This window comes from Narcine bancroftii, chromosome 13 (genome assembly GCF_036971445.1).
Source record: "Narcine bancroftii isolate sNarBan1 chromosome 13, sNarBan1.hap1, whole genome shotgun sequence".
NCBI classification, from domain to species: Eukaryota; Metazoa; Chordata; class Chondrichthyes; order Torpediniformes; family Narcinidae; genus Narcine; species Narcine bancroftii.
The window spans coordinates 84,955,486-84,975,943 of NC_091481.1; the positions used below are offsets into that span (position 1 = coordinate 84,955,486).

At 39.8% G+C, this 20,458-nt stretch overlaps 1 protein-coding gene across 6 annotated transcripts in view; it reads left to right on the forward strand.

The window, feature by feature from the left end:
- zc3h4 (zinc finger CCCH-type containing 4) overlaps nucleotides 1–20,458 on the forward strand; it is a 39,230-nt gene that overhangs the window by 951 nt on the left and 17,821 nt on the right. For 4 of the 6 annotated variants that reach the window (XR_011348045.1, XM_069908715.1, XM_069908716.1 and 1 more), the window contains exons 2-6: nucleotides 9,613–9,844; nucleotides 10,899–11,009; nucleotides 13,990–14,257; nucleotides 18,525–18,880; nucleotides 19,197–19,310. Coding sequence is in view for 5 of the 6 variants with exons in the window: in XM_069908715.1 (XP_069764816.1) it covers nucleotides 9,613–9,844; nucleotides 10,899–11,009; nucleotides 13,990–14,257; nucleotides 18,525–18,880; nucleotides 19,197–19,310 (1,081 nt within the window). In the remaining variant the exon portion in view is untranslated. Of the gene's footprint in view, nucleotides 1–3,417; nucleotides 4,225–9,612; nucleotides 9,845–10,898; nucleotides 11,010–13,989; nucleotides 14,258–18,524; nucleotides 18,881–19,196; nucleotides 19,311–20,458 lie in introns of those variants that run through there. The other 2 variants (XM_069908719.1, XM_069908717.1) reach the window with 2 other exon arrangements.

Genomic DNA, 20,458 nt, shown 5'->3' on the forward strand with positions numbered 1-20,458 from the left:
CCCCATGTAACATTTATAATTGACTTGAACCCTCTATTGTGAGCCCCCCATGTAACATTTATAATTGACTTGAACCCTCTATTGTGAGCCCCCCATGTAACATTTATAATTGACTTGAACCCTCTATTGTGAGCCCCCCATGTAACATTTATAATTGACTCGAACCCTCTATTGTGAGCCCCCCCATGTAACATTTATAATTGACTCGAACCCTCTATTGTGAGCCCCCCCATGTAACATTTATAATTGACTTGAACCCTCTATTGTGAGCCCCCCATGTAACATTTATAATTGACTTGAACCCTCTATTGTGAGCCCCCCATGTAACATTTATAATTGACTCGAACCCTCTATTGTGAGCCCCCCCATGTAACATTTATAATTGACTTGAACCCTCTATTGTGAGCCCCCCATGTAACATTTATAATTGACTCGAACCCTCTATTGTGAGCCCCCCATGTAACATTTATAATTGACTCGAACCCTCTATTGTGAGCCCCCCCATGTAACATTTATAATTGACTTGAACCCTCTATTGTGAGCCCCCCATGTAACATTTATAATTGACTTGAACCCTCTATTGTGAGCCCCCCCATGTAACATTTATAATTGACTTGAACCCTCTATTGTGAGCCCCCCATGTAACATTTATAATTGACTCGAACCCTCTATTGTGAGCCCCCCATGTAACATTTATAATTGACTCGAACCCTCTATTGTGAGCCCCCCATGTAACATTTATAATTGACTTGAACCCTCTATTGTGAGCCCCCCCATGTAACATTTATAATTCACTCGAACCCTCTATTGTGAGCCCCCCATGTAGCATTTATAATTGACTTGAACCCTCTATTGTGAGCCCCCCATGTAACATTTATAATTGACTCGAACCCTCTATTGTGAGCCCCCCCATGTAACATTTATAATTCACTTGAACCCTCTATTGTGAGCCCCCCATGTAGCATTTATAATTGACTTGAACCCTCTATTGTGAGCCCCCCATGTAACATTTATAATTGACTCGAACCCTCTATTGTGAGCCCCCCCATGTAACATTTATAATTGACTTGAACCCTCTATTGTGAACCCCCCATGTAACATTTATAATTGACTCGAACCCTCTATTGTGAGCCCCCCCATGTAACATTTATAATTGACTTGAACCCTCTATTGTGAGCCCCCCATGTAACATTTATAATTGACTTGAACCCTCTATTGTGAGCCCCCCCCATGTAACATTTATAATTGACTTGAACCCTCTATTGTGAGCCCCCCATATAGCATTTATAATTGACTTGAACCCTCTATTGTGAGCCCCCCATGTAACATTTATAATTGACTTGAACCCTCTATTGTGAGCCCCCCATGTAGCATTTATAATTGATTTGAACCCTCTATTGTGAGCCCCCCATGTAACATTTATAATTGACTTGAACCCTCTATTGTGAGCCCCCCCATGTAACATTTATAATTGACTTGAACCCTCTATTGTGAGCCCCCCCATGTAACATTTATAATTGACTTGAACCCTCTATTGTGAGCCCCCCATGTAACATTTATAATTGACTTGAACCCTCTATTTTGAGCCCCCCATGTAACATGTATAATTGACTTGAACCCTCTATTGTGAGCCCCCCCATGTAACATTTATAATTCACTTGAACCCTCTATTGTGAGCCCCCCATGTAGCATTTATAATTGACTTGAACCCTCTATTGTGAGCCCCCCATGTAACATTTATAATTGACTCGAACCCTCTATTGTGAGCCCCCCATGTAACATTTATAATTGACTTGAACCCTCTATTGTGAGCCCCCCGTGTAACATTTATAATTGACATGAACCCTCTATTTTGAGCCCCCCGTGTAACATTTATAATTGACTTGAACCCTTTAATGTGAGCCCCCCCATGTAACATTTATAATTGACTTGAACCCTCTATTGTGAGCCCCCCCATGTAACATTTATAATTGACTTGAACCCTCTATTGTGAGCCCCCCATGTAACATTTATAATAGAATTGAACCCTCTATTGTGAGCCTCCCATGTAACATTTATAATTGACTTGAACCCTCTATTGTGAGCCCCCCATGTAACACTTATAATTGACTTGAACCCTCTATTGTGAGCCCCCCATGTAACATTTATAATTGACTTGAACCCTCTATTGTGAGCCCCCCATGTAATATTTATAATTGATTTGAACCTTCTATTGTGAGCCCCCCATGTAACACTTTTAATTGACTTGAACCCTCTATTGTGAGCCCCCCATGTAACATTTATAATTGACTCGAACCCTCTATTGTGAGCCCCCTATGTAACATTTATAATTGACTTGAACCCTCTATTGTGAGCCCCCCATGTAACATTTATAATTGACTTGAACCCTCTATTGTGAGCCCCCCATGTAACATTTATAATTGACTCGAACCCTCTATTGTGAGCCCCCGATGTAACATTTATAATTGATTTGAACCCTCTATTGTGAGCCCCCCATGTAACATTTATAATTGATTTGAACCCTCTATTGTGAGCCCCCCATGTAACACTTATAATTGACTTGAACCCTCTATTGTGAGCCCCCCATGTAACATTTATAATTGACTTGAACCCTCTATTGTGAACCCCCCATGTAACATTTATAATTGACTTGAACCCTCTATTGTGAGCCCCCCATGTAACATTTATAATTGATTTGAACCCTCTATTGTGAGCCCCCCGTGTAACATTTATAATTGACATGAACCCTCTATTTTGAGCCCTCGTGTAACATTTATAATTGACTTGAACCCTTTATTGTGAGCCCCCCCATGTAACATTTATAATTGACTTGAACCCTCTATTGTGAGCCCCCCCATGTAACATTTATAATTGACTTGAACCCTCTATTGTGAGCCCCCCCATGTAACATTTATAATTGAATTGAACCCTCTATTGTGAGCCCCCCATGTAACATTTATAATTGACTTGAACTCTCTTGTGAGCTCCCCCATGTAACATTTATAATTGACTTGAACCCTCTATTGTGAGCCCCCCATGTAACACTTATAATTGACTTGAACCCTCTATTGTGAGCCCCCCCATGTAACATTTATAATTGACTTGAACCCTCTATTGTGAGCCCCCCCATGTAACATTTATAATTGACTTGAACCCTCTATTGTGAGCCCCCCCATGTAACATTTATAATTGACTTGAACCCTCTATTGTGAGGCCCCATGTAACATTTATAATTGACTTGAACCCTCTATTGTGAGCCCCCACATGTAACATTTATAATTGATTTGAACCCTCTACTGTGAGCCCCCCATGTAACATTTATAATTGACTTGAACCCTCTATTGTGAGCCCCCCATGTAACATTTATAATTGACTCGAACCCTCTATTGTGAGCCCCCCCATGTAACATTTGTAATTGACTTGAACGCTCTATTGTGAGCCCCCCCCCCATGTACCATTTATAATTGACTTGAACCCTCTATTGTGATGTGTTTGTGATGGATTGCCTTTAAATATGCACGGTCTATTGAGGGGGACAAACTGGCCTTTTCCAAAAGGAATATATTTTATTGGTCCGGTTGTTTCGAACATCCCCCGAAAAAAATCAGCTTGTACAATAATGAACTTGCCTTGAAGCTGTATCCTTTGCAAGAAAACCAAAGTGCACCTTTAATTGTTTTCAATCCATAACTGATTTCCACCTCACCACCCTATCTTAATTTTTAAATTTCTTTTGGGTGTCCATCCATCAACAGTGTGGCCATGAGGGTTTCAATAAGTATGTGAGAGTGGATGTGTGAAAGTTCACTCCATGTTCACAGTGCACTTTTAGATTTCACCTTCTGGTTTCAATTTGCTCTTTTGGGGAGACAAACATTTCTTTTTTAAAAAAGAGGATCTATTGCAATGAACAGATAAACATTGCTGTGATTCTGAAATGTCTATTTTCAGTTGTGAATTTATGATTTGTTACACAAAACTGAGGGCTTGCAAGGTGCAAAGTGTGTTACAGGATGAACTCAACTGCATTTTAGATCATTTCATCACAAGGAGATCAACAAGTACGGTCCATATTATAAATAATGCCCATAAACAAACAAGTTATTTTGTCAATGCCCTGGAGTAAATCAACAAGCTCTAAGATGTTGGCAAAATCGACTACGTCTTAAAATAGGAGACATCAAAGGGATTTTATTTAAAAGAAAAGAGTAGTGACTTTCTGTGGTAAGTACAAACCTGAACGTCTCAATAACTTTTAATTTTTTTTTTGAACAGTTACTTCATTAAATTTTTAACCAGGATAAAAAGAAAAGTTATGTTAGCTTGATTTATGCATGTGCCAAAGTATGTTTTGTCCTGGTAATGCTTGGAAGTAATTATATTAGGGGCAACAGTGAACTAACTTTCACAGAAATGTAGCACTACTGAAAATGAGCATTTGTGAATGTGAAAGAGCAAGTTCATTTTTTACGAAAAGGATCGGAAGATCATTTTAGTTGCGTCTCAAGTAACTTTGATCATCCTTGCAGGCCGATTTGAATAAAAGTTCACAAATTTGCAAAGCCAAAGGTGTATGTTGAGAAAAATGACATTATGCAAGTTTTAAGATTAGTTTGAAAAAAAGTTACAATTATGTAGTTGATGTTTAAGAATCATCTAATTGTGATTAAAGTCTTTTGGATTATAATTTCCCCTACTAATAAGCAAGAGATAAAAATTCATTGCTTTGGTTTTTAGAAACTGTCTTAATTGAAACAAAGTGGATTGAGAGTTGTGTATTATGATAAATATAATTATGTGCGAGTTTAAATTTCTTTAATTATTAAGCATATTTCATCATCTTAGGAGGAAAGAAGTTTTATCTATTTACATTGCAATTTTTTTCTTCAACTAAGTACTGAACAGTTCTTAATAATAAAGTGGTATTAATAACTCAGTTTTGGCAGTGGCTCAAAGTCCTTCATACTCAATGAGTTTCTCTTGTTGCAAGTTTGGTGAAAATCTGATGTTTGATTAAAAATGCAGAATGATATGAAATATTTTCTTATTTTTTTTATTCAGCCTAGTATTAACAATACATTGTACTGTCACATTTTACATCTTAATGTGTTGTTAATCCAATGGCTCATTTGTAAAGGTAAGGTTCCATTATTGTCATGTAATACTACATTTAGAATGTAACATTCATTAAATTCTTTAACTTTTTCTACTGTAAGGAAGACAGAATGTCCAGTGCCCCCTCACAGAAATGTGAGGCCCCAGCGAGGAATGAACTCGCAACCCCTGATTAACGAGATCAGCGCTCTCACCACTGAGCTATCAGAGCCATGCATTTCACTTATTAGCCCCTTTTCCACTGGCATCCCAGTTAAATGGCTGTACAGTGGGCTGGGATAGGAAGCCCTTTGTGCCTTTTCCACTGGGCAACCCTGAACTGGGACACTGACTGCTTTTTCATTGAGCACATTCATCCGCTGGGGATCGGAAGGTTCTACCTTCAACTGGAAATGGGTGACTTTCTCTCTGTCCATTTTCCACTGGTTTTATCAACACGCCAACGTCAGCAAACGCCAATGAAATGAGTAGGGGTAGTGGCGGTTAATCCCCAGCGTGAAGTGACATCATTTGACTCCAGCATTCGGACAGTGTTCCTTTTCCACTGGACCCTGTCTCTGTGAATTCCCAGTTAATTCCTGGGACAGAGTGCCAGTGGAAAAGGGGCTATAGAGTGAAAAAGGTCCCAGAATGGATTCTTGTTTGCTAATCTCAAATAGCACGTTAAAAGGAAAACATTTAAATCTGTTGCCTGCAATAATTGCTGGAAGTCCATCTGTATCTTCATTAAGTGAAGAGAAGGTTGGGTTTAATTATCTATATCACAGAGCAGGTTGCCAACAGTCGCACATGAATAGTGACCTAGAAGAGTACTGTACTGAGGATTCTAAACTACACCATAAATAAATGTTTCTACATGGAAATGGGAGGAGGGACACAGTTTACTGTAGCCATAAACAATTACAATATAATGCTGAAGATGTGAGGCATTTTATTTCTTTTGCTGCTTTTTATCTCAGCGGATCTCCTCTATGAAGTCCCCTTTTAAGTTGTTAGTTTGACTATAAAAGATTGCCAAATGCCACCATGCTTTACTGGATGTTTGAATGTTTTATTGAAATTTACTCAAGACTTTAACAGTCTTTATCATTGGTAGGTGGCTTGCATAGAAATTATTTTTTGAAATTCAGAATTCCAATAATATTTGTTCAGGTGCCTGTGACATTTTTTTCATACCTCAATGAAGGGCGCAGGCTCAAAGCTGGTTATGCATCTTTATCTTTGCTCCATAATGGACATTGATCTGCTGAGTTTTTTCAGCATTGTGTTTTTACTTCAACTGTGATGTCTGCAGACTTTCTCGGATTCATACATTACTACCAATAATATTTCACAATACACCATTAATATTTTGGCTGGGCTATTTTTTTTTTACCCGCAATCACCAAATTCATACTCGTGTCGTAAGGATATTTTTCTTGCTCATCAAATGAACTTTTAAAGTCCTGATTGAATTCATCATTAGGGTTCTGTTATGCTAAATACATTTGAACTAATTTACATTCTGTGGATCATTTTTGAAGATGTTAAAACACTGATTAACATTCCTAACTAATTTAAATGATTGGATAGATTGGAACTGGTTCGTTTTGAAGTTACCAATGCTTTTGAGGAAGTTGGTAGTTAACCAGAATGTTTGAATTTGTTCTGGACACAAAACTTTAGAAGTGACACTTTTTTTTTTAAGCGTTTGTGCCCATAACACACCATGCAAATATTTGAAGGTTTGTATGTCCAGTTTAAATTTAAGGTGAATGTTATTCTGAGGTTTGTCTGAATAGAGTGAGAAGTTAAGCACAGTTCATCGTCTTCCCATTTGGTCTATTAAATGTATTTTTAAGCATGTAACATTTTCTATCTGGAACGACAGGAAGCTTATCATATTTCTGCCAGAATTATTGTGTATCTGGCAATTATTAGCTGTACAAAGTATGTTTTTTTAAAAATTAAAACATAAAAATAGCAATGCTGGAATTTTACTTGGAGCAGTTTTGGGTGACTTAATTTGAGTAAAGACGTGCTAGTGTTGGAGAGGATTCAAAGAAAATGTACTAGAATATTACCAGAAATTAAAGAGTTAACATATGAGAAATGGTTATCAGGCTCTCAAGCTCTTCTCGTTGGAGTACAGAAAAGATGAGGTGGGAACTCGTAGACACAATTCGAATGCTGAAAGGCCTGGACAGAGTTGGGTGTATTCAAGGCAGAGATTGACAGGTATTTGATTAGTCAGGGCATCAAGGGTTACGGGGAGAAGGCCAGGGAGGGGGGCTGAGTGGGAGGATGGATCAGCTCGTGATTCGAAAGGCTGAGCAGACTCGATGGGCCAATGGGCCTCCTTCTGCTCCTAGACCTTGTGAATCTTGAAGAAACTATGAGCTTCCGGAGGAACTCAGCAGATGGGTCAAAAGAGTCAGTCAAAGTTTTCTATCAGGTCCCTTATGGAGACTTCTTTTTTTCTACTTTATATCCCTGAGACTGAACTCGGTATTTTCCTAACACTAAACTGCAAGTTGGAGGACTGTAATGGGAATTGTAATTCATGTGTTGCCATATCAGAAATTTAAACCCAGATTTCTGTTCTTCGCGTTGGTTGATTGTCAAGTTCTGTAACTACGTAAGCTATAATTTGTATAAACAAAGAACAGGACTACTAGAAATAAGCAACAACCCATTTTTAACTGCCATAATGCAGTTAAGCACCCCATTATATTTCACTGAAGCATATTAAAGAAGAAAAATGACACTGAGCCAAAGACAGAGAGAGACTTTGGAACTGGCAATCAGAAACTTGATAAGGCTTTAAAATAGTACCATGAGGGAAAAGTGGAAATATTTTGGCAGGGAATTTTGGAAGTTAGGGCTCTGATGGCTGAAACTGCACCTGTGGGCCAAAGAATTGCACACACAAAGCTAAGTTACGCAGAATTGTGGGACACTTGTACTTGTAATTAAATTGTCTTGAATGTGCATTCGCTGTTGCATTGAGTAATAGAACCTCAAGAGATGTTGATTTTCTTTGCAGATAGGGGAAGACCAAACTAGCCCGGGTTTGCCCTCCTGAATGGATAATGTGAAATGAACTGACCTGTGTTACCACAGAGTGCAGTCATGTATATGTTGTACTTGAGTAAATAATAGTCACTTAGTTATGTATCAGTGGGTGGCTGGGCATCAGTGGAACAATGGCAGAACGTCTCCACCTACTGTATATATTTAGAGAAAATTACTGCAAGATTCCTTACTTATATTAAATAGATTATATGTAAACAGAATATTTTGAACAAAAGCTCTGTTCTATAGATTTAATAATCTACATTAATTCAGGAGTTTTCTTATCTCTGGGAAATGTGCGTAGTAAATACCTTTCAGAGAAAAATATAGAACCAGCACCACATTCACATTAAAACCTCATGTAATGCTTGGCAGGTGTTAGGTTGATTGGAGGAAAGCTCAAACAGGTAGGGCAGGTATGAAAGTGTTTTTGCAATGGAAACCATCAATAACCTTTGGTAAATATTGCCAGAAGTTTTTAATTGACAAATATCAGTCTGGGTAATTGTTGGAGTGAAACATGAAAGTCTGCAGGATGCTGTGATTGTAGTAAAAACACAAAAATGCTGGAGAATCTCAGCAGGTTTCTCTGTATCCATAGGAAGTTAAGCTACCTCACCTACGTTTCAGGCCTGAGACCTTCATCAAGGTATGGGCTTTGTCAAGGGCACAGGCCCGAAACACTGGTGATATAAAACAAAATCTGCAGTGACCTGAATTGTAAAGGAAATCTAAATAGGAATTGAAAATTTCAGGCAGCAGCTGTGGAAAGAAAACCAGAATTAGCATTTCAGATTGGAGACCTGTTGTGAGAAATTAAAAAATACCTTTTAATTAACCTATGGAAACAATGAGAATAGGAAAGGTTTGCTTTGTTTTCCCCCAGGAATATACTGACAAATGTGAAAGAGCACAGTGTTTCCTCGTAAAGAGGAGGACGGAACCTGCAACTATTCACAGGGAATTAATTGTTCATGATATTTAAAGGTTTCAGATCTGAAATGTTGACTGACCCTTTCTACCCATGGATGCTATCTGACCTGCTGAGTTCCTCTTTGGTTGCACAAGATTCTAGCATCTGCAGCTTTTGTATTTCATGAACTTTCACGGCTGACTTCCTTTCGTGAAAAATAATGTTAGAGAAAGTAACTAAAAAGAACCCAAGCCCAAGCTGCCAAGAAAGTTAAGGGTTTATTGGTTAAGATCTTGTTAGAATCTGTGGTATTTGAGCTCCAAGAGTGAAACTTGCATCTTGCTTCCAAACCTTCAGATGAAGTGGATGGTGGTTAATCGTGTAGCATTGCAGGATATTTATTAAGAAAAGTGGATAATGATTGAATTCATAAAGCCTTGTTTGATTGGCTCTTTTGTTTTGCTTGATTCTGAGTTTAGCCTTCCCACATCATCTCTCTGTGACACATTTATTCATTTTTGATGATATAGGGAAGAAGGAGAACTGGAGGAAGGTGAATTGCAGGATGATGGTGAGGAAGTGGAAGTTCAGGAGGAATCCCAAGAGAAAATCAAGAAAGATAAATCAGAAAAGCAGGAACAGGAGCGCGAGGATGACGAGAAAGATAAGGACAAAGCCCATCGTAGGATGAAGAGAAAGAGGAAGAAAGAAAAGGAAAAAGAAAAGAAGCGATCAAAAAAGAAACGAAAATCAAAGCACAAGGTACTCGGCGGAGAAAATCTCCGGATTCCATAGTCTGGACCAAACCTTAAATATATCTTGCTTCTCATTTTTTTTAAATTGAGTATTTTGTGCAGGTAATAACTTTGAGGAAATAATGCCTGCCATTGAGCCAGATGCAGAACCATTAACATTTGGAAATAATTGGGATAAAATGTTTCACTGTTATTTCACTTATCCTGAATACACTATTACATTTCCCAGATATTTTTTCAAACTAAAATCTTGTTCAAATCCTCTGTGACTTTGTCTCCTGTACTCCTTTTAAATTCACTGGACTCTCTCGTGTTCCTTTGAAACTTGCATATTTCCTTATGGCCAAGAAAAAGATCATTTAGCCCATCGAGTTTATACCAGCTCATGGTATAATCCCATTCTGCCAATAGTTTTCTCTGTAACCCTATTTTCCCCCACATTCCAGCCACATACATTCGTTTAATTTGATCTTTATTATTTTTTAATTTAACTTTTAATTTTTTTAAATTTAATTCGTTTTAATTTTAAAATATTTAAATGTACAGCACAGTCACAGGCCCTTTTGGCCCATGACCCCGTGCCGCCCAATGGACCTACAATTCCTGGTCCATTTTGAACAGTGGGAGGAAACCCACGCAGACACAGGGAGAACCTACAAACCCCTTACAGACGGCACCTCATACCTTGAAGATGGGCTCAGGCATGAAGATAAAATGGAAAAACACTGAGGTTCAATTTCCTACCAGATATACCTGATGTTCCACGGCCCTGGTGTCCCACAGGCAGGTGGTTTTGATGCTGTTGTTGTTTGATGCCTCCTATGGACGCTGCAGGACCGACTGAATTCTTCCAGCATTTTTGTGTTTTTATTCCAATCGTAGCAACTGCAAACATATGTGTTTCACTACAAGTAAGTTTGTAATAAACTCACATAAAATCTGTTGTCAAAACAGCTGCAGGTTAACCAATTATTTAATAGTTCTTGCTGTTGAGGAAGGTGGAAATTTAATTGTCTTTCCCTTGGCATATTTTCAAGCTTTCTACTTGAATTTCTTTTCAGCGACATGTGTGCTCCAGTGATGATTATTCAGATTATAATGATGAGTCTGACTACAGTCCTGGAGAGAAAGGGTACCGAAAATATCGAGACTACAGTCCACCATATTTGCAGGTCTGGATGAATTAAATATTTTATTCTAAGTTGTTGTACTCTCTGTGGCTACCCTTGAAGCATCGTATGTTAAGGATACTATAGTTACAATATCAGTCAGTGTATTTTTTTCTTTGAGCTGGAATTGAGTTCCAAAGAAGAGAATTTTATCCACCTTCACTTATCATTGCACTACGAAACTGACATCATTCGGAGATTCCCATGATGCTGCCGTTGGATCTGTGCAAGGTTGTTTGCATTTTTTTAAATTTGGCAACCTTTTTCAGAAGAGATTTTGGAGTGTATGAGCTACGGGGAGAGGTTAGGCAAACTTGGGTTCTTTTCTCTGGGACATTGGAGGATGAGAGGACACTGGATGGAAGTTTATAAAATAAGAAGAGTCATTAAAGGGGTAGACTTGATTCAGAATAATTTTCCTCGGGTAAAGTTGTCCTATACCTGAGGACTTGGGCGGGGCAGGTGAACTTGTATTAACACAGTGAGAGGTGTGTGGAATGGCTGTCATGGTGGAGCAGTGCAAACAGATATGATAGTTCTGTTTAATAACCTTCTCGATAGACATGAAAATGCAGGGACTAGAATAGATATATATCAAGCACAAGAGCAGTGTTTTAGTTTAATTTGAGCATTATGTCCACCACAGACATCATAAATCTGTTCCTGTGTTCTACTGTTCTGAAGGCATTTATGAAATCTTTTTGTGTAAGAAGCCCTGGAAATCTAAAATTTAGTTTCTTGAGTATGTGTCTTTTTAATGGTGTACTGAGTCAAATTATTCAGTAATCTCAATGTGGAATGTAATTTCCATGGAGTGGTACTTCAGAATATAATTTTATGTGGACACTGCAGGACCAGCTGAGTCTCTCCAGCACTTTTATGTATTAACTACAATTACAACATCTGAAGATTTTCTTGTTTCACATATAATTTTATGTCAATTTATTTATCCTTTCACTTCAACAAGATTCTGTAAAATGTTCAAGGCATAGAATTTGTGCGATTGGCTAATAGTCAGCTTGATGAAATCACAGTTGGTGAACTGTAAAGATCCTCTTAAATTGACATCAGGCAGCAGCTGATGTCCGTAAAGGGAAGTCCAAAACACAGAGATTATCACACAAACGGATTTTTGTGGGCGTCCTTCATCAAGGTCAACAAAAAGTTATGTTTCTTTGTCACTTATTCTGGCTTTTCTTTTGTGTTTTCATTAACTTGCTATGTGTATTTTTTAAAAAAAAGCTTTGTAGGTAGCAGAGAACTTTTTACAGTGTTGACCTTGATGCACAGGAAATGTCGTATCCAATTTCTGCCCAAGGTGAACGCAAACAGCAACATGATAACTTTAGTAATCTTGGTAGAAGGGTACATATTAGCTAAAACATTTAGGAAGCCTCTTTAATTCCTCCAAACATGGATCAAGAAAACTAAATTTTGGAGGATGAGGTGTAAATTTGCAAGATAATATTTGACCGATTGCAGAACCTTGATTAAACTTATGAAAGGGAAAACAATTCATCCACACCTCATACAAAGGAAGAATTTTGTGGTGGCCAGAATTCAATAATTTTAGTCCCAGGATATCGCTGCAGGAGTTCCTCACCACAGTGTCCCAAAGGAATCCTTCAGCTGCTTCATCAATGACCTTTCTTCCATCATCGGTATAGATGTACGTTAATGATTGCACAATGTTCAAACCCATTCACAACTCCTTGGTAAATACAACAGCCTGTGCCTGCATGTAGTGAAAACTAGACAGTATTTAGGCTTGGGCTAATAGTTATAAATAACATTTGCAGCATAAGAAGTGCTCAGCAATGACCATCTCCAACAGGAGAGAGTCTAACCACTTACTCTTGACATTCAGTAGGGTTTCCATCGTTGAATCCCCCACCATCAATGTTCTGGGATTACCACTAACCAGAAACTCAGTTGCTCCAGCTGTATATGGTTACAAGCGCAGAGGGTGTGATATCCTGCAGCAAGTGATAAACTTTTGATGTTCAAGGCCTTTCCACCATATGCAAGGCACTCATCAGGATTATGGTGGAATGTTCTTAATTTGCTTGGATGAGTACAATGCCAACAATTCTTAAAGCTTAACAGCACCCAGACAAGTCTGCCTCCTTGACTGGTTCGCAGTCACCCACCTTAAACATTCACCAGTGATGTGCAATGGCAGCGGTGTGTACATCTACAGAATGTACTGTGGATATTCTTTCCAGGCTAATCCAGAGCACTTCAGAATCCTGTAACTTCTACCACCATAAAGGATAAAAGACAGTGGACACATGGGGATACCAGCAGATTCTGCACCAGGTTGTATATCATCCTGATTTGGAAACGCATCAGGGGTCCTTCATCTCTGGGTTGAAATCCCAGAACATTGCCCAGCGGCAGTATGGGAATTTTTTTTTTAAACCAGAAGGACTACAGTGGTTCAAAAACAAGGCTTACCACCACATTTGCATATGGCAGTTAGGAATGGGTAATAAATGACGGAATTGTTACCCAAGCCCAGATTCTGAAAATGAAAGACAGAAAAATGATGGGATGCAGCAGAATTGCAAACAGAGAAAAAAAAATGAGTATCACTGTGAAACAAATCATGTCCTGTCAAAGAGGTACACCATATTTGCAGGATTTTTAAAAGACAAGTCAAAAAGGAAAGATTGAAGCCCCTAGATGGAAGTATCTAATTTTCCTACAAACCTTTTGCTTCAGAATAATATTTCTGCTTGTGCGCAACCAATATTGGCTTTATTGCTGTTGAGAAATGGTCCTATACTTTCAATTTGATTTGAATTAAACAAAGTTAGGTCATTCTCTCTGGATAGTGTTGTCAAACTATATACACCACATGGCAGTTGAATACCTCCCATTGCTCGGTCATTTTTAATGTTTTAATAATTAAATATTTTTACTTGTTTTTTTTTCCTTCAGTCCTTGAATTAATTGTTTGCTTTTTGTTTACTCAACCCAGACACCTTATCCCCCATCTTCAGGGGCTCCTTCATCAAAGAAAGCGTACATGAAACCAGAAAAGGTGAACTACAATAGATACAAGGAGTATGAAGAAGATCAGTATATTGACTACGAGGGGGCAGAGGAGGAAGAAGCACCAGAGGAGGAAGAAGATGATGATTTTGCCAAAGAATTAAGCCAGTACAGGAAAGCAAAAGAGGCTTCTCAACAACAACAAAACCACCTGCCTGTGGGACACCAGGGCCGTGGAACATCAGGTATATCTGGTAGGAAATTGAACCTCATTGTTTTTCCATTTTATCTTCATGTTTACATCTTCTCTTTTAATGAGGGCTATCTCAACAATAAATGAGATGATGAATGTTCAACTCGTTAATTAAGAATCTGTCAGCATAATGGTCGACAGTGTAAGAACAGGCAATTCTGAGAGTCAAAGATGAAGTAGACAGCCAAGGTGGGAATTGAAGCACCAGAGGACGTCTGTTCAAACTGAAGGGAGAAGGTTTAGGGGAGACAGCAGGGGCAAGTTTCTTTTTTCACACAGAGATTTATGGGGGCCTGGAAGGCCTTGCTAGGTAGGGGTGGTGGTGGAGGCTGGAACAACTGGGGCATTTAAGATATTCTTAGGCAGGCACATGGATGAAATAAAAATAGAGGGTTGAGAGGCAGGGATGGTTTTGGGGTTGTTTTTTTTTTTAGGGATACAGGTATGCACTGCTTAACATCCATTTGGGCCACATCTGACCTCTTATACATCCTTGGTCCCATAATTATTCAATTATCTCAAGCAAGTCCGCAGCAATTTTTAAAAAAGCGATTGATAGCTTGTACCCAAATTGATCCCACTGCTCCACCTTCTGCCCACAGCCCCATGTTGGTCCCCACACTGATCTCACTGCCCCCCCTCTCTACCCACAGCCATGTCAGTCTCCACTACTTACTAGCGGTCTACAGATTCGTATAAAGCTTTGCTAAGTATATAATATGGTGTTCGCATAATGTCCACATCGCATAATGCCCTATTCCACAGAACTTATCGTGGACGTTAAGCGGCGCCTACCTGTATATAGGTCAGCACAACGTTGTGAGCTGAAGGGGCTGTACTGTGCTGTAATGTTCTATTTCCTTCCTCTTTAGCTCGGGAACACTGGGATGGATGTGACATGCCCATAGTTGCCTCTCTCCAACCTCCAGCCCAGCAATCCTCTCAGGATTTCCGAGTCACTCCAGTTAAAGTAGCGTCATTGACATGTATTTGAATCTTTGGAGATCATTTATCAATTGAGAACGCAGACTCATCCACAAATGGTTTTTATTTTAGAATCTTTGCAATGAAACATTTTTCCTTTCTTCCTCAAGAAAAACATCCTTTAAAGTCTCCATCACCTGCCTAATGCAATAAAATTCCTGTTATATGGAATGCAAGCAACTGGCAGCCTCAGACAACCGGTTAAAAAAAAATACAAAAGTTTAATAAAATTGGTGCCCCCCCCCCCCCCCCCCGCAGCCGTAAATACAACATGCAATCTCAAGCAACTGGCAAATTCACTTACCTGGCATCTACCAATCCCCTGTGTGATGGGAGTGCTTGTGGTGTGAGTTGGTGAGGGAGAAGTAGTGTGGTGGGAGGGCGTGTGGTGCGGGTATCTCTGTGCAAAATATCTTTGGATAATTCACTATAATATACAGGTGCTACATGAATGTAGGCTATTGTTCATTATAATTTCATCAGTAAATAATGGCTTGGATTTTGCTTGAGTTTCATTGGGCAGTTAATGCTCTGTAAGTCTCGGGGTACCCGTGTGAATAGGGATACCCTGATCTTGCTCTGCCAGTAATTTCCCAACTAAAGTCACCAATTTGAGATACGAAAGAGCCCTGTGCAATTTATCAATGTTGGTGAATCCACTGTTAGATTAACACAGAACAATACAGCACAGTACAGGCCCTTTCGCCCCTTGATGTTGTGCCAACCTATACATCCCTTGCTTTAAAAAAAAGAACTAAACCCTCCCTACCCCATAACCCTCTATTTTTCTTTCATCCATATGTCCAAGAGTCTCGTAAATGCCCCTTTTCAGCTTCCACCACCATCCCCAACAATGTATTCCAGACACCCACAGCACCGTGTGTATATATAAAAAAAAACATATCCCTGATGTCTCCCCTAAACTTCCCTCCCTTCACTTTGTACATAGGTACAACTGTGCCAGTTAGTCAGAATTTGCAAGCATTTTTCTAGTTGTTTGGAGGAAAGATGATATTAAGGCAAGGTACATCTGAATTATTTGTGTTGAATTTAATGTTTTTAATTAAGAAGCACTGAAGAAATTTGGAGCCTTGATCAATAAGAAAGTTAGAGTTGTGACTTGGTCAGATGTCACATGTGTCCAGAGGAGTTTCACGGGTGGGTTTTTCTGACCTATATTGATTGAGGCCTATTCAACAGTTATGGCTTACTCCCGTGACCACAGGAGATGCTCCACATCCTCCCTCCACACCATTCATAGCCCCCAAAAGTCCTTCCTTTCACTTCTGAATGTACAGGGGTCATCTGCTGCATCCAGTGCTCCCATTGTGGTCTCCTCTCCATCTGAGAGACTGGGCGCAGACTGGGAGACAATTTTGTTGAGCTTCTCGGCTCTGTCCACCACAATAGCGTGGATCTCCCAGTTTCCCCCCATTTCAATTCCCTGTCCCATTTCCTTTCTGACATGGCTGTCCAAGATAAAATGCCCTTTCAGAATGAGACCACCCACAAATTGGAGGAACAACATGTCATTTTTCGTCTGAGCACCCTCCAACTGGATGGGATTAACATTATCTTCTCCAGTTTCCGTTAAATCCCACCCCCGTCTTCTTCCCCCTGTCGCCTTTCCCCCAGTATTGTCTATCTCTCTGTAGTGCGCGTCAAAAGAACCAAAGACTTGTTGATCCAAACCAAGGAAGACTGGAGCATATCACAAGTAGGTCGACCAGTCCAGAATGACCTGGTCTGGCTAGAAGCAATCCTTTAAGACCTGCCAGTAGGTGTGGTGACACTCTCAGCCAGTCACAGTTGTCCTATATCTGTACATAGACACATTGGTGATAGAATCCGTACTCTCACACTCTCTTTCTCTCTTCTCACCCCCCCCCTCCCCTTTTCCCTCTGTCTTCTTTCACAGAGCCAAAATCAATTCTCCCCTCTCCTCTTATCATATCCAATTGACGCCTTCTGTTGGTCTGGACTCCGCCCACCCCCCACCCCCACCGGCAAGTCTTCTGTCTTTATTCTGATGCCTTCCTGTTCTTTGCTTAAACCTTGAGGAAAGGCTTGGTCCCGGAATGGCAGTAATATATCTTTACCTCCAGTGGATGCTGCAAGACTGGCTGAGTTCCTCCAGCTTTTCTTTGTGTTTTTACAACAGATAGGGCCTCAACCTGATAAGATTGACAATTGATCTCGATCAGGGCAAGGGGAATAGAGCTGTGAATGCGACCAGTGAGCCTCACTCAGCAAAACACCATCTGCTGGAGGAACTTGACAGGTTGAGCAGCATCAGTGGGGGAGGGGGGGGGGGGGGGGAAGAATAGTCGACATTTCGGCTGATGAAGGGTTTCAGCCCAAAGCAACATCTGCTCTTTTTTTCCCGCTGATGCTGCTCGACCTGCTGAGTTCCTCCAGCTGATTGCGCTTGACTTCAGATTCTAGTATCAGCGGTCTACTTTGTGTCACTCAGCAAAAATCTGAGCCAGATTGTAAAGCCAGGGATCAAAACAGATCTCCCTGACCACATCATACCGTGTGGAGCTTCTGCTTCCAAGGGCCATTATGAGTGAGAGTTGAAGGGTTTGAAATTTTATTTTTTATGATTCTATTTTCAGATTTCATTTTTATTGTCAGAGTACATGCATGACATCACATACAACCCTGAGATTCTTTTTGCTGCGGGTGAGGCAGAATTACCACTTATTGGTAGAGCAAATAAAACTGTACTCAACGAACATATGTAAACAAATAAAGAAATGTAAACAAATTGCAATACTGAGAAAAAATCCTAAACCTGGTGGTGAGTCTTGTGGCACCTAGACCTATTTCCTGATGGTATCAGCAAGAATGGAGCATGTGCTAGATGGTGTGGATCCTTGACGATTGCTGCTGTTCCCCCAACAGGGAGGGTTTTACCCATCTTGTCCTGGGCTGTGTCCACTATCTCTTGCAGGGCTTTCCACTCAAGGGTATTGGTGTTCCCATATCATTGTTAATAATAAAGTTTGATCATATTGCCAGATTTGTTAACCCATGTATAGATATAGATGTATATTACAAAATAGACCTATCTATTCTCATCACTGGAGTTCTCATTGGACAGTTATGGATAAATATTATATGTTATTTTCTAACTTTTCTTTGACTTCTTGCAGCAGTTTCTACGCATAATGTATTTTTAATTCAATCTGCTAGGTAAATTTGAATGCATAGCTATTCTGATCTCTCAACTTCTATTCTAATTTCCGCTTATTTTTGTCTCCTGCTTTTTTTGACTGCAGGTCCTGGTAGAGGTCGAGGAATACGAGGCAGAGGTGGTCGAGGAAGGGCCAGGGGACGGGGTGGAAGAGGAGGAAGAGGGGGAGTTCATGGTCAGAGCCATGGGCATCCAGAGCATGGACCTCCAGAGCATGGTCCTGGGCCTGCACACGGCCCGCCAGGGCACGCAACTGGTCGTGGGCCCCCTCCAGGCCATGGATCTGGGCCAGGGCCTCCAGGTCATGGTCAGGGGTCAGGCCATGGGCCTGGACCAGGATATGGTCCTCCTTGTCACGGATCGCCAGGGCACGGGCTTCCAGGGCATAGAACTGATCCTGCAGAGGACTGTGACCATAATCTTTATGACGAAGATATGTCAGTAAGAGACAAAGTATTACATTGTTTTTCTGAATATTGAAATAATGTTTGATTTATCTTTTGTAAGAGATAGAAATATGTAAATATATAATCTGAAGAGTAGTGATAAAAGATTGAGGATAAAAGGAGATGATGGGAGTAAATGGATGATCGAAGGTTGTTGCAGGCCAGGTGGGTCAAAGGTCCCATTTACTTTTTATTTTCTGTATTCATTAAAACTGCTTCTCTAATTTAATCATAATTTGACTCTAAATGTGCAATTTAAGGCTTTTAAACATAATGAACTCCATCATGGACAGTTTTATGTTTTTTTTAAGCATCTTCATGATGGAATGCACATGCGGAATATGCACGACCATGGACATCAGCCAAGTGGAGAGAAGAAAGGAAGAGTCCTTTGCAAGTTCTTTGTGGAGGGTAGATGTTCAAAGGTGCGAAATGATCTTGCTAAGCTGAATAACTGACACATTTGAATTGCTATGACATTCTGTTTTGGTCGCTGACATTCAATTATGGCTCAATTAGATATTTAGTCAATGTTCGCTTTTTAAGGAAGTGGTTGGATTATTTTCTTGGAAACCATTCATAATTGTAATGCTTCATGCTTCCCCTATACAACAAACTTGGGGAGATTTTTTTCATCCCATATTCTTAATTGACTCTACCATTCTTCAGTTGGCTACGATTGACATAGTACTACCTTGCCATTGCATCATTAGTACAGTAAAACCCCTATTATCCGGAATTCAAGCAACCAGCTAAAAAAATAACAGAAAATAAATAGATTAAAAAGATGGAAGTTTAAAATTTGCACCCCTCGCCGTCAGTTCACCAATTAGGCAACACCCCATCTCAAGCAACCAGTAAATGCACTATCCGGCATCTACCAATCCCCATAGGAGCGGATATCAGGGGTTTTGCTAGAAAATGTATTTGACTTGCGGTCTAGTATTTCCTAGTTTTATTGGCCACTAGCATCCAGATGTGTTAAAATCCAGTATTCTTTATGTATATTTTATGTTTAATATTCTGCTCCAGTTGCAACGACATCTTTACTGAAGCCACTGGTTCATAAGAACATCAAATAGGAACAGCAATAGAATGGTTGGTTCCCTAAGCCTGTCACTGTGATCATAGCTGATCTGTTTCTTTTCTGCACTAGTTCAATTTAGCCCTCAATTCCCTGACCTTTCAAAGATTTATTGAACACTCAAGTCGATAGTTTAACTTGCAACACAGCGTCCTGGTGCCAGGACTGTTCCCACACAAACATTTATTCACCTTTTCAGAACCTAGGCAATAGAAGTAATAGCAAAGAAACACTCTGGTTCCCATCCATATTTACACAAGTTTTGCTACAGCAGTGATTAAAAGTGGAAATGTTCTGAATATTGCATCTGAACTCGAGCAGTACAGGTTTTCTTGTGTAAATTTGGTACCTTGTGGGGGGGGAGCCTATGTTGCACCAATCACAGTTTTGAATACTTAATGGGATTTGCTAATCATTGATAGGACTCGGGTAACTGGAAATAAAACCGAGTACAGGAAGATATTCAAAGTGCAAATAAGCAATGATTAT